Source organism: Lepisma saccharinum, chromosome 8 (assembly GCF_977018435.1).
Source record: "Lepisma saccharinum chromosome 8, izLepSacc3.1, whole genome shotgun sequence".
NCBI lineage: Eukaryota > Metazoa > Arthropoda > Insecta > Zygentoma > Lepismatidae > Lepisma > Lepisma saccharinum.
The window spans coordinates 75,441,718-75,457,276 of NC_139236.1; the positions used below are offsets into that span (position 1 = coordinate 75,441,718).

General features: G+C 37.7%; 1 protein-coding gene across 4 annotated transcripts in view; it reads left to right on the forward strand.

Annotated features, from left to right (window-relative positions):
* The window catches only part of GLS (glutaminase), a 95,744-nt gene that overhangs the window by 41,191 nt on the left and 38,994 nt on the right, over positions 1-15,559 (forward strand). For 2 of the 4 annotated variants that reach the window (XM_083126961.1, XM_083126963.1), the window contains exons 2-5: positions 3,162-3,241; positions 7,653-7,691; positions 9,441-9,473; positions 14,558-14,654. In XM_083126961.1, coding sequence (XP_082983087.1) covers positions 3,162-3,241; positions 7,653-7,691; positions 9,441-9,473; positions 14,558-14,654 — 249 coding nt within the window. The remainder of the gene's footprint in view (positions 1-3,161; positions 3,242-7,652; positions 7,692-9,440; positions 9,474-14,557; positions 14,655-15,559) is intronic. The other 2 variants (XM_083126962.1, XM_083126964.1) reach the window with 2 other exon arrangements.

The window sequence follows — 15,559 nt, forward strand, 5'->3', positions numbered from 1 at the left end:
CAAAATTATTTGAGGGGCTCTACCCACACATCATTAACATTGGGGGGGCTCGAGCCTGCCCCAAGCCCCATGGAGTCGGCGCCTATGTACCTTGGTATGCTTCTGGAAGGGAAATATAGCTTTAGTTTATGTAGATTGATGCTCTTTTCGCACCTAATATGACTCAGCAGAATTCATTGGCATTTAGAATAGGTCATCCGGTGAAAAACAGCTAGCTTAAAATTTTCAAGTTGAAACTGGATTTCTTGATATTCAGAATGTACTATTATACAAAGCTGTTATTGATTACTTCTTCATGTTGTCTATTGATTAAATATTGATTACACATACAGTTTGGTTAACCTCGGCTCGTTGTTAAAGGTATTACCATCAGAGGTGTTTGCCATCTGGAAGTTTATCATTTTGTGGGCAGAGCTCACCCTCACCCTCTGAAACACTTATGATAGTGCAGGTTGGCCGATTTGCAAGGTTGAGGGCATGTGAAGGTGATGGCGAGGGCAACCATGAGGGTGACAATGAGGCGCAAGGGGTAGAGTCGTGAGGGCAATGGCATGTGAAACTGAAAGACTCATAATCGATACTGAGGCCAACAAGCAAAGGGGAACTCATGATCGGGATTGAGATGAGCAGGGCAAAGAGCAAACTCATAATTGAGACAAACCAACAGGATGAACTCATGATCTATGAGGGGGGATATCAAAAAGTAATTGAGTACATTTTTTACAGCCAAACGGAAATGTATTCACAAAAACTGAAATATACATATGGAAGTACATGTATTTTGTCACCTTTCCACAAGATGGCAGGTGTGTGCACGTTGCGCACGTTAAGAGGCAGTTGATTCAAAATGGCAGCTACGCTTGAGAAGTTCGACACAGTTGAGCTTCTATGAGGTTTCTATGGTCATAGGGACAGAAACCACCTGAAATCTATCGTAAGTTGTGTGCAGAGTATGGTGACACGTGCAAGACATTCACAAATGTCTGTAACTGCTGTGCAAAGTTCAACGCAGGGCATGTAAATGTATTTGATGAACCCTGTTCTAGACGGCCGTGCACATCCCACACACAGAGCAATGTTGACACTGTGGAGGCATTGATTCAGGAGGACCAGCGGTCAACAATCCAAACAACAGTGGATGCAGTGGGAATTTCATATGGCAGTGCATACACTATCATCCATGAAGAACTTGTGTATCGCAAAGTGTCAGCGAGATGGGTCCCCAGACAGCTCACACCACAGCATATGGAGGACCGTATGGGATACAGTATTGAGCACTTGCTCCGGTACCATAGGGCTGGAAATGCATTCCTCGACCCCATTGTTACTGGGGACGGATCGAAAGTTTTTCATTACACCCCTGAATGAAAGTGACAGAGTATGGTATGGAAAAACATAAAGTCGCTCCCACCCAAAAAATTCAGGAAAGATTTTGCTTACTGTTTTCTGGGGCAGCCAGGGTGTCAATTCAATGAAATATCGGAGAACAAAAAATAATTAATTGCTGATTTTGGGGTGAAAGGAGCAACTGTAAATGCTGCTGCATATTGTGCCACAATGGATCATATACGAGCTGCTCTGCCCCGTAAACATCCAACAAAATTTCTGGAGGAGGTCATCATTCTCCATGACAATGCTCCTCCTCATGTGGCTGCGTCAGTGACGCAAAAAGTCAATTCCTTGCATTGGGAAATTCTCAAGCATTCAGCATACAGTCCAGACCTGGCCCTGTCAAACTTTCACCTGTTCGGCCCACTGAAGGAATACCTTGCTGGCAAACACTTCAGCTGCGACATGGAAGTTGTGACAGCCCTGCGTCATTGTTTACGCATTCAGCCGAACAATTTCTACCGCATGAACTATGAAAAATTGGTGTCACGGTGGGACAAATGCATAAATGTGAATGGATGTTATGTGGAAAAGTAGAGCAATGTTCAACCTTCAAAATGTATATTTCAGTTTTTGTGAGTACATTTCAGTTTGGCTGTAAAAAATGTACTCAATTACCTTTTGATATCCCCTCGTAGATTGACATAAGCAGGGTGAAAAGCAAACTCATAATTGAGACAAACCAACAGGGTAAAGAGCGAACTCATGATTGAGACTTAAGATCAGCAGGGTCAAGAGCGAACTCATAATCTCAGTCTCGATCATGAGTTGCCCTCTACTCTGTAGGTTTGTCTAGATTATGAGTTTGCTCTTCATCCTGTTGGCCTCAGTTTCAATTACAAGCTTGTTCCTTATCTTGCTGAATTCAGTCTCGATAGTCTACCTTTTTTCTCCCAATTGCTCTTTAAACTCTAGGTCCAGTCCCAAGTAAACAAACTGACTTTGAATCAAAAAACATTATCACTCCTATCTGGAAAAAAAACCCACTAGATTTTAATTGGGTCTGGAAGACACACATGGAAGCTCAAAATAACTGAAAATCGTCTAATTCGATGGTAGCATTGTTATTGCTGTTCAGTCTCACATGGAGCCACGTGTTCAGTGTGTGTTCATATTAGCAATTTGATGTGAATTATTGACTCCTGATATTCAAAGTAGGACTTTTTTCATCTTTCTAACTTGATTCTTTCCTTAGATTGACACATTATAAAATTTAGTGTTCCATATTTTTTTTTTTTTTAAATCTAAAAATTGGTTAACAATTATATTAACTAAAACCCTTCTAGAAGGTTTCATAAAGATAGGGCCAACACCTACCTGACTTGGCATAGAATCACCCTAGTATAATTTGTTGTAGTGAAGATAATTATTTTAATTTAACAATTGCTGATCATATTGCGTAACAAATTAAGATATCTCTGAAGTACATAACAGCCCTCTATTATTTTTATCTCTAAGTGGTTTTAAACTATTGCCATGAAGTAAATAATCACTATTTTGAATTTTATGCGTCATTTATGTAAATATTAAATCAGGATGGGACCAAATACGGATCCTTAAATATGGCACATTTTATATCAACTGAATCAGAAATATATCCAAATATATTTAACTGTAAATTATGTATTATGTTAAGATGACAACTCCTACACCATCTACAAGGTTTAGAACTAGTCCAATTTGATTTAACTTTTCTAGTAATATGTTATGATTCAACTGTACCAATTTTTAATTTAGCAGAGATTTGATTTTTTAAATATTTCTTTCAACAGGCCAGAAGATCCTTTCTAACAAGCACCTCTTCACATGTAACACAACTGAAGAAAGCAAATGTGCGTTATGAAACTAACAGGTAACCATTGAATTAAGTTAAAGTATGCATTTGCAATGTGATAGTAATGCTAAAGAATTATCACTGTAACATTAACTGAATGAAATTAATTATGAGATACAACATTTATTCACATTTGTGTGTCTTTCAGCAGTCTGATAAAATATCCAGTGATCATTTAATTCAATATATTTGTTTACATATGTATATTATAATTTACTGAACAAGACATGTGTGAAAGGGGAATTTATCCCTTAAGTACGTTAATTAATTATAAGTACTGATTAGACTTAGAAAGTATTTTAGAAGTATTGGCAATAGTCATAGATTTCTGTATAATGTCTATCTCACGTCTGCCAGCAGAGTTTATCTGTGATCTATGCTCAAATTCTAAAGTTGGCTTATCCAGTCTATGGCTAGTTCTTGTATTGTGTCTGTGCACAGTGTCTTATGTGATATTTGTTCATATTTTCTTTAATGTATACAATTAAATATAAGCAAACTTGGAACAGTATTGTTTTGAGTTCTTCAAAGATGGGCTTACATGCAATACTACCTGGGAGATAGAAGTTTGGCAGACATTTTTTTCTTAAGTATGAAATTCCTTTTCATGTGTGGAACATAAAAACATTCTTCTTTTCTATCGCCTATTAGCTATCTTTCTTTACTGTGAACATAGTAGTGTAGATTGAATCTTGGATCGCACATGGGAGTTAGTGATAGTGTCAGTGTCACCCATATACTCTCACTATCATTCCTAATTCTCATCGCCATAGTCCACCTCTGTTGCAGAGTGGTTAGCATAGCAGGGGTAGGGGTCCCAGGTTTCAATCGCAGGCTGAACATGGATGATCTTTGTGAGTGTCCCGTAATCAGTTCCATCATATCATCACTGAATCTCATCTTTGCAATTAGCCAAAATTGACAGAAAAGCAAAGTAAAATAAACCAAATAAATTCTCATCGTCACATCTAACTGAGAGGAAAGATATGAAGTATGTGCAGTTGAAAAATAAGCAGCTCAATACTTCGAAGAATATTTAGGTTGTTCAAAAATGATTGACACTCCTCCCATAACTTCGGAAACATAGCAGTTTGAAATGTGTGCCTGGTGTGTGCATCAAAGTAGGCTATAGTGCCACATATTTTCACCAGTTGATGTTGCATTTCACAGGAAGAACAGTGGTGCATTATTTGTGTGGGTGTGTTTGTGGACAAACCAAGAAAATATGGCAGCAGATAATCATGGGAAACGATGGACAGCGTGGTTCTTTGGAGGGAAGGAGTGGCTGGTTGGAACATCCAAATGAGTCTAACAGCCATATGTGGGAACACAACATCAAGTCGCAGAACTGTGTTTTGCTGGATGTCATGCTTCGTGCGCGAGCACATGTCACTGCCACCCTGATTTCTCTAGGGTACACGAGCACATGTAAATCGCCATGCCATTGCCACCCTGGATGCTCTAGAGTACACCGTACTGCGTCATGCTCCATATTTTCCAGAACTTGCACTTAGCGACTGTGGTCTCTTCGGTGCAATGAAAGAGGTGGTGTGCGGTCAGATGTTCACTTCCAATGACGAGTTTCAGCCGGTTGTCCAGAAGTGGTGCCGGGATACTCTCAAATAATTATTTCCCGCTGTGATACAAAAACCGTCTGATCGAAAATACATTTTTAGTGTGATGAAAAAAATTGTACTGTCAATCATTTTTGTATGACCCAAATGATCCAGTCAATACCTTACAAGATTTCTGAACACACAGAACTCCTGGAAACAGTTTGCGCAAAGCACCTGTGTCTTGACTGTCTTGGCTAGAACTGTCTTCCCTTCCTGTTCTCTTATCACATGTAGGCATGAGCAGTGGAGTGTTTTCAACTCAATATGACATTTTTTTATTAGAGAAAAATTGGCATACATTTGAATTACTCTGTACCACATAGTGCATATCACATATTGAAACTACCCATATGTTTGCTTGCTTGTTCATGCGATTGGAGAATTGGCATACGTTGGCTATCCAGAAAGTAACTTATGTTTTGGAATAAATAAAACCCAAGTGAAGGGAAACATTTTTTATTATATACATTTGAAAGTCAAACTTACACTATTTTTCAACATAGTCTCCGTACAAATTGAGACACTTATCATAACGGTGCACCAGCTTATTAATTCCATCGTCATAGAACTTTGCCACATGGGACTTCAACCACTCATTCACACCTGCCTGCAGTTCCGCGTCATCATTGAAGCGCTGCGTTGCAAGCCAGGTCTTTATGTGTGGAAACAAGTGATAGTCGCTCAGTGCAAGACCCATACTGTATGGTGGATGATCAAACACTTCCCATCCAAGAGCTCTTGAGTGCGATTGGCCATGTGCAGGCATGCATTGTCATGAAAAAACAAAACCTTGGAACTCAACTTTCCCTGATCTCGTTTTGAATCGCTCTTCTTAACTTTTTTAATGTTTCACAATATCTCTCGGAGGTTATTGTTGAACCACGTTCGAGGAAATCCACCAGAAGCACACCCTCCCTGTCCCAAAAAACGGTCGCTGTGATCTTCTTGCTGACAACATTTGCAAACATTTCCTTGGTTTTCTGGGAGAACTTGTGTGTCCCCACTCCATAGACTGTTAGGGGTCCCGGGTTTGAATCCTGGCCTGGGCATGGATGTTTGTGAGTGTCCATTCATCAATTTCATCATATCATCACTCATCCCCATCTTCGCAAATTAGCCAAAAGTGGCACAAAAAGCAAAGTAAAATAAAACAAATCAATCAATCAATACATAGACTGTTTTTTTGTCTCACAATGCATATGTTTCACCCAAGTCTCGTCCCCAGTTACGACACGATCGAGATGTGAGTCTCCATCTTTTTTGTTTAGCCTTGAGAAATTTCAACGATGCTGCCATGTGCTGTTTTTTGTGGTCTTCTGACAAGAATTTCAGTACCCATCTTGCACAAAACTTATGGAAACCTAGCTTTTGTATCACAATCTCATGCAACAAACTTCATGAAATTTGAGGAAACTCAAACAAGAGCTCCATAATTGTGAAGGGGCAGTTTTCACGAATCTTTGCATTGATTTCCAGCACCAGTTCATCAGTCACAATGCTCGGTCGGCCACTTTGCTCTACATCGTGCACAATAGTGCGGCCATTTTTAAACATATTGCACCACTGCCTCACTCCGCCTTCACTCATTACATCGTTTCCGTACACCTCACAAAGTTGCCGATGAATTTCAATTGGTTTGTGATTTTTCGGCAACAAATATCTAATCACTGACCGCACTCCACAACTTGCAGGATTTTCGATTGCAGCGCTCATTTTAAACATTCACAGTGAACACAGCTGAAGCTACATGAACTGCATGCTACCACAGATGGATGCGTACTGAATGAAGGGACACTCTGACACCAAGATGGCAGCATTAGCCCCACCCCTCGCCCCACTCCACCAAAATGTAAGTTTCTTTCTGGATAGCCCATGTAGAATGTCAATTTTTCTTAATTTTCCATAGATTTTCAATTATTGATATTTCTGTGTGCAAGATTTTAGTTATAGTTTTGTCAGATATTCTAAGTAATAAAAACAGGGGTGTCACACCATAATTTTACATACTTATTTCAAATGCAGAAAATTGATTCTTGTATGCAATAGTTATGGAATATACATACATATATATTCATATATATATTTTTTAACATTTACACCAATCAGTTTGGTAGGCAGTGAAAGAAGGAATGAAGCCAGTCAGTCTGATCGAGTGGCTACAAGTTTGTCTTTTGTGTTTGTTGCGTAATCTACTTCGTTACGACTGTAATAGCTAACTTAAAGGAATACGAAACAACAACATAAGATGAAGTTAGAAAAATATATGAATGAGGTGAAAACTACTTATAATACACATGGGCATCCTGAAGGAGGGGCAGGGGGGGGGATCATGGCCCTCCCCTGGAAAATGAAAGTCAACCTAAAATTATATATTTCACACATATAATTTCATTTCAGTAACAATAATATGTGTGAATTATATCATGAATATGATAAATTCAAATTTAAGAAATGTTTTTAGAGAAAACAACACTATTATTGGGGAAAATGTGCCTTGTTTGCTCCCTCACTGAAAAAATCTCCCTTGCCCCTCCCTGGAAAAAAATCCTGGGGACAACCATGATGGCACTGTAGGGAAACTTGAACAAAATTATTTTTAATATTAGTGTGTAACAGCCCTTTGTTGGAAGGAATATATGTTTTAGTATTAATTTCTCACAACTCTATTTGAGTCTAGCTAAACTTAGAGAAATTAGTTTCCATATTTTTTGCCTCATATGTGTGAAATTAATGTTTTCATGAGCTTGTTACTATAGCATGACATTTTAATAATAAATCTGTTTTTTTTTTATTTTATTGTGCTGCCTTATTAGAGGATATGCTTTCATCCATGATACTAGTTATGCATCATTGTGAGTATTTTGTCATTGGTTGCTGTTGTTTACTAAGTAAGTTTGTTTTATCTGTGTCATAAACCAACACAATGGTTAATGGGATTGTAATTGTTCTTGTGATGTTTTTCACTGTAACAAATGGCAGATTTCATACTTGTTATATGTTTTAGAGGTTAAGAAATTAATGTGTTCTGTAATTTTCAATAGCTTAAACACATTTTTAATAACCTTGTTTCGTTTGTAAGGCAGTGACACGGGTTTGAACATTTGTGTAATAGATCTAACAATCTTAATTAAAACTGTACCTACTAATGAATGATATTTTTAATTCACACAACTTTTGTTACTTTTGACAAAATCTTATGTGCATTACCTCAATATGGCGAGAGAATTAAAAAGTTTGGTCATTCCATTTATAGTTTTTTAATTAATATTGTTAGTTCCATTGTGGATGTTGCTATACATACAATCTGCAAAACATTTAAGTTCTGATGCATGTACATTATTTTTTTATATATACTTGAACAGTCTATGAAACAAAACCCTGAAAACTCGTAGATGAATTATATTATATTGAACTTCCTGGTGCTACAGTTTTTAGGGATGATGTGGGGCTCTGGGTAGTATATTATCCTGCAACACTGATATTTCCAGAGTAGAGTCCACTACTCCTAACCTGAGTTCTGAGTCCAGAACTAGAGCTAAATTATGAGCATCACCCCAACGTGATATTAGCAAGGGTACAAATTCCTTCTTACATTAGACTGAACTTTAGTTAATAAATATCAACTGAATTCGTCAGATTTAATCTCTGATGTAGTTTTAATGATATTGTATGTATGTACACAATCAGACAAGGGGATCTTCTTTAAACCTTTCCTTCTGTGTTTGCATTCACTGTTTGAATCTTTGTGTGTGTGTGTGTGTGTTTTGAAGGCAGGTGGGGATATGCTTCAGTTTGTATTTATACAATTTGTGGTAAGGTCTGTTCAATTTAAATTAACCTGAGATTTTGCTGCAGTGGTGCAAGTAACCACTTGTGTGACTGATCCAGTACTGGCAACGATGATTCAATTTATTAAACAAAGAAATAAAATTTTATACTTCTGCAACAAAATTGTGCACAAAAAGTGGATTTTGTGATAAATGACAGTCATTTTAATATTTCGATTCTCTTATAAATGTAAACGCTAGAAAAAAGTCCTTAAGATCAGTAATGTTCACTTGAGTTCTATGATTTATCCCTGTTACCAGAACCCATGGTAAAATTGCATATAAAATAGGTAAGAAAGGGTTAAAAAAAAGCACAGGTAAAAGTTAAACATTTGACGATAGCTAAAGAAACCATCCCCTGCTTTCTTATCCAGTGTCTGCTGACTTCTCAGATGTTAGAAGTTAGCAGATGTATAAGTGATCTCTGGCTCCCAATATGGATCACTTAGAGAGGTTTCAAAGTACTTACAGTTTGGAGCACTGCAATAAAAATGTGAATGTCGTTTCTTGTGAGCCTTAAAAGAAGAAGACAAGAAATATTGGAAATGTTTGTGACTTTTATTGAAGTGCACCGAACTCTAACTACTTGTAAACCTTTCTAAGTGTTCCCTGTGATAATTCTTTGATCCTTGTTGAATGTTTAAATAAGAACAGGTCAGTTACATTTGAATTGAACATGCTTTATATGTCAGTATCTAATAGATATAATAATATTACAAACAGCAAGTTATGCCTTTAATGAAAACTTATGAGTTTTTTCCATTTATGTTACAGAGTTCAATTGGATCCAAATTCATCTGACGGAAGGTAAGATATTTTCCGTAGTGTGACTTACTTATCAAGACAGTAGGAAGTAATTGGATGTCTTTTATGGTACATATTCATCGGCCTTTTTGGAAACAGAAAATTGCTAAAGATTTATATGTGTGGATTTTATTTTATGTAACTTTCACGTAAAATATGTTTGCTACTAAAGGGTGTCCAAAAAGAAACACAGGATTTAATTTGAGAAAACAATGTTTTATATATTTATTAGTTGGCAAAGTTATTACATTATTTGAAAGAGTAAACATTGCCATTATATGTGAAAAAGATATCTGACAAATGTCCTCCATGATGCATTTGACACACTTTATTTCTTTTGACCAAACTCTAAATCACTTTTTCTCATAACTGCGGCTCAATACCAATATGAGCTAACTCTTTGATTTTCTGCTTTCAATTCAGGAATCGTTCTTATTTACCCAGCATAAACTTTGAACTTAATGAATTCCCATAGAAAAAAAGTCACACTATGTGAGGTTGCACAGTTGTTTCATTTGGGGCACTTCTCCTACCAAGAATGTCAGGTAATTTGCCCACAGTCTTCATACTTGTAATGAAATTAACGATCATCACTTGCTCCTCCATCATGTAGAGCTCCATATTGACTAACCACAACATTTTTACTACAACATGTTACCTCGCTGAACACTGCCAACCCTGCGGGAAAAAAATAGTGCACAATTTAAATCCTGCATTAATTTTGAGACACCCTTTATTATCTGTACACAAACTTTTGCCATGTTATATGAATAAAGTAAGCTCCATTGTGGAACAGCCCTTTGAGGTCCAAGAAGTGCCAAGCAGCTTTTAATTCAGTCAGGGCCGCTGTTAGAGGTGTGCAACGTGTGCCACCGCACAGGACCTTGCACTTTGAGAGGCTTTGCACTTCTAAATCAGTAATTCATTAATTTTTTGTGCAAGCGAGATTGCATTCCAAAAAAAGGGAAGAAAAAGAAGAAAAACGTAATTCCTGTGAAATGAAAAATTCCACCATAACAAAGTTGATTTTCTCGTAAAGGACAACTGTGCATTCATTCTTGTTGAGCCATCAGTCAGAATTCGCCGACAAGGAACAGCGATGTATTTGTGAATCCAACTTTCCTCCATTTCCTGTCATATACTATTGCTCGACAGAGGACAGGCACCATAAATGGTTATTTGCTACTCTTCAAGGGAGGGACAATAAATTTGAAGGTGTGCTGCTTCGCACTCTAGGAATTTACGATCTGGCCAAATTGAGAAAAGATGAAAAGAAGAGTCTGCATCAACGTTCTGAAGGTCCCCTGGGTTCTTTCCAAGCCCTCATGTTTACAACCGCAGCTGGGTTTCTATGAAGGTAATATGAAACTGTCTTCCACGTGGTATTACTTCAGTGGAGCAAAGCTCGTAGTTCTTTTGTTTTAGAAAGTAATGAATATGGGTGGGGATTTGCAGACACTAAAAACTCCTAAAGCAAGTAGGCAAATGGGCACCATAATGATAAAAAGATGCACTTTTCTGTTGTTTGGGCTCATCGTGACAACGATGGTAGATGCAATTAGAAAGAAAAGTTACTTGGAATCAACCTAAATTTAATCATACCTATTACTCTGGGCTCCCACATAGCATAGTGGTTAGCACTCTAGCTTTGGAGCGAGTGGTCCCAGTCCTGGTGTAAACCCCCAAAATTTTGGGTTGACCCAACATGGTGAGGACAATTGAGGAGCTACTTGAAAAGAAGATGTGGTGGTCTTTGGTCTCCAAAGCCAGAAAACGGTGGCGTCAATGCGCAGACCACGGTCACCCAAAGAAAAGTTTCTTGGCATGCCCTGCCCTTTAGAGGGCTGGAGTTGTTTGTAGCATTGTAGCAGCATTAATGTGAAGAACTTCGAAATTATGGATACATTCAGTGCTTTTGCATCATTAATATCAACTCAGTTTTTATTCCTACGATTCAAATATAGAGTTCTCAAAAAATGCTCTTGCTTTTTTTTTTTTTTTTTTAATAATAAATATGTCATCTTCATAATATTTATTCTTCATGGTTCAAGCAAACTGCAAATCACGTTAGCTCTATTACTTAGTGTTTTCCCATGAAACTTTGTGAATATAGTTCAACAACTACTCATAATTTGTAATAGTCGAGTAGAGGAAGGAAGAAACAAGGCTATCATCTACACAATATATTGGTTAATACATTGGTTGTAAATCATACATGGTTTACCTGTTTACATTACTCGTAGCGTGAGGTGATTTGCATGCTTAACTTCATCGCAGTTTCTCTCTTTTTTAATGAAAATTCTCCATCCCACAAAGTTTGCAAGCAAATTTTATCTACAGCATTCTCATTGAGCTCTCTGGTAAGGAAGTCAGTCATTGTGATTTTAAGACATGAACCCACCTTAGTGGTCAAGGTGGTTGAGTGGTCAACCCAACCAAAAATTCCAGGTTCAAATCCTGGCCTGGGCTTCATTGTTTCATTTCATTTCATTGTGAGTATCTATAAATTTCATATAATGGAGTGCATGGGTGTTTCTCTGTGAGTGTTCCTTCTTCGATTTCATCTAACCATCATTCGTGCTCATCGTTACAATTTGCCTAACCTATGAGGCGTTGCACGGGTAAAGTTACGTGAGTGGTCGCGCACGATCGTTTATGACAAGTATTACAAAGAAGTACAATATGAGGTTTTTATTTATCAGTACGTAATCTAATTACAAGTTTAGTGTATAATTTTACTTGTTAATTAATAAAATCACATAATAAGTTTGATCATTCTAATGAATTATCATGAAACAAAAGAACATGTATTTTTCTTCCAAAATCGAAAGTTCTAAACTCCTTTAAAAGATGAAAAAGACATATGCTTGAAAATCTATGTATTAACAACAATTATGAAAATAATTACTTTAAACGTCTGTTTGTTTTCTCATGCCTGGGAGGTGCCTAACGAAATTGTGTTTACCCATTTGACTAAAACTGGGAAGGCAGTGAATGCTCCATGTAATTTCTTTATTGTTGCCCGTATACTCAGGCAACTACAACATTTCTCTTCATCTCCATAGTGTTTCAATGCTGTATCATCTTTCTGTATTTCCTTATCTTCGGAACCCATAGGCTCATCAATTCATCAATAGGCTCAAAGGTAGGTTTGTCAATAAATAGTTTCCTTCTAATTGCACTGGGATTTCCCTTCTTTCTTCTCGACTTTCCTCTTTTTATATGCTTTGTAACAGTCTTAAAAGTCATTCTCCTTCTTTGTGATCCATTTTCAAAATTACACCACCACAATTTACTACGTAAGGTCATTCCAACTAACAAAACCCAAGACCGAAATGTAAAGTGTAAAAGAAGAATCGACTCTCGCGAGGAGCCGCGCATGAAAGAATAGACAGTGTTGAATGGAAAGCTATCCGATTACCAACTGAGAAAGGGGGGAGGAGCAGACAACCACCTGGCCAGGCAGTTGGGAAGTCCATAGGAAGGTACTGATGGGGAGGCGGCATTCGGGTTCTAGGTTCAGGAGATACAAAGAAAATGAAACGAACCCGGTCGAAAAGACCAGGTGCGACCCCTCACAGTCTAAAGAAGCAGAAATGTGATTCAAAATAAGAAAATCAGGAATAAACATAAGTTTGAGATCAATCCTATTGCTGGCACAATCAATCATTGACCTCTTACTTTGTGACTGCAGCTCTCAGTTTGCAAGATTTTTTTTCATTGTGCTTTCATTTGGGCTATTTTAGGAGAATAATTCGCAACACAGGATTGGCGTCCATCTTTATTTAGTTCCTTATAGGGTGACATTCCAAGCAGTTCCGATTTTAAACAGCGCTCAAAGCACTATTTTGAAAAAATAAATGGCAAATTTAAAATTTCCTACCTGAAATTTGTCTTTTCAATAACTTTTCGCTACTTCTTGTCTGAAGGAAACATGGTAAATAAATTATATTTTATTAGTTGCAACATATGCGGACATGCAAACTCGAATCTCCTGTGGTGAATCATAACAGCTTTTCTCCTGAGATTTCACCCTGTGTATGCTGGCCCCCTGTGGCGGAGTGATTAGCACATCGTGGTACAACGCTAGAGGTCCTGGGTTCGAATCCTGGCCTGGGCATGGATATTTGTGAGTGTCCATTCATCAATTTCATCATATTATCACTCATCCCCATCTTTGCAAATTAGCCAAAAGTGGCACAAAAAGCGAAGTAAAATAAAGCAAATCAAATCACAAAATTCACCCTGTGTATGGAACCGTTTGTCACCCATCATCATGAGGAAAGTGGGGATCTACGAATGAGTAGTGTAACCTGGTCATGGAAAACTACAACAATGACTGGGGTTTGTTGTGCTGACCACACATCACCTCGTAACTGGTTGAATGATCTGCCCCCTTCGGTAGGTTGGAGTGAGGTCGACAGTCAATAGGTATGTTCTAACCCTCAGGGCTGTTGCATTGTAGGATATATTTTATTATTATTAGAAGGAGATGGCATTCAATTAATAAATGTAATAGATATTAATGGTCCTCCTTCGTGGCCGTGTGGTCTAAGGCAACTTGCTTTGGACGGCGGCTGCGGGATGGCTTGTTATGAGTCTCTGGGTTCTCAGCCTGTGTATAGGGCCGGTGGCAACCTACCATCCTGAGGAAATTGGGGAGTTACGAGTGACTAGCGTAATCTGGTCTCGAAAATCTCCTATAACGGCTGGGGGTTCGACGTTCTGACCCCACGTCACCCCATTACCGGTTGAAGAACTCCGCACCTCCAGGTAGGATTGTGGAGGGAGACTAGCAGCCGCGAGATAGGCCAAGGCCCTTCAAGGGCTGTCGCGCCATGGAGTATTATTATTATTATTATTATTAATAGAAATTAATGCATTTTAGATTTATTTGGATGTGCATATGAAACTGTGCAAATAGGCAGAATCCACCACTTGTTACATCTCAGTGTCTCGTTGTATTAATTTTTATTTTTAGGTACTTGTAAATTTATTTTGATTTTTACAATTTCTGGTTATAATTGGTAACAAGTATCCCATATATTCCATCTACTGTTAATAGATATTATTTTATTCAAATCTAGTTTGGAGAGTGTTGATGGACAAAGTGTGGAGGATATGCTGTTTGAAATGTTTAAAAATGAGGAGACTGGTTTGGTGCCTATTGGGATGTTCCTAGCTGTAAGTATTGGCATTTGTATGTGTAAATATTAATTTAGTAAATTTCATACAAATTACAAGAGTTATTGGTCTTTTTTGTTTTCTTCAATCTCCGTCTTGCCTAACTTAAAAACTTTCTAAATAAAACACAATATTTCAAAATGATGATGCTTTTCTTAAAGAGACCATTTCTTGTTTAACTATGACAGCCAATTGACAAAGAATGAATTTGGTCACCTCATGTCATTCCTTCAATCCCTGAGAATTCAAAGAGTTTTTGAAACCTTAGAAACAAAAAATGTTTTATTTTCTGGGCAGTGTTCATCAAGATTTTTTTTATAAATATACCATGTAGTCAGAAAATTAATGTTGAGAAAAACAAAATATGTAGATAAAAATTGGTTGCTTATCCCAAGCAAGGAATAGTATTTGAAAATTTTATCCTGGAATTATACATGAAATTTTATCTTCACTCAAGGTTAGACTCCCTAACTTATTTTTAAATACATTAAAAAAAAGGTTTATGTATACAGGGTGATTCTAAAGGTATAGTACAAACGAAAACCACAGATACCTCCCATGAAATAGAGACGAAAGTTCCCCTTCCACTTTGCCGAGAGATGCCTCCATGAGGAGCTAGACAACGCCGAAAACGTGTGAAAATGAACTTCACACCTCTGTACAGCCAGTACCAGTGAAGATAGGAAGGTGGAACAAACAAAGTCAAAAGGAACACCAAAGTCGCCCATCCGTAAAACACTAGGCGGCAGGTGCGCAACGCATGCGCATGGGGTTCCACAAAGGAAATAGGAGTGTCCCGCAAGACAAGTGAAGGGAAAGGGTAGCAATCGACAACGGTAGGGAGAAAAGAAGCTATGAAGCATGAAGTAACAATTGCACAGCGGGAAACAAACACATGCAGCGCG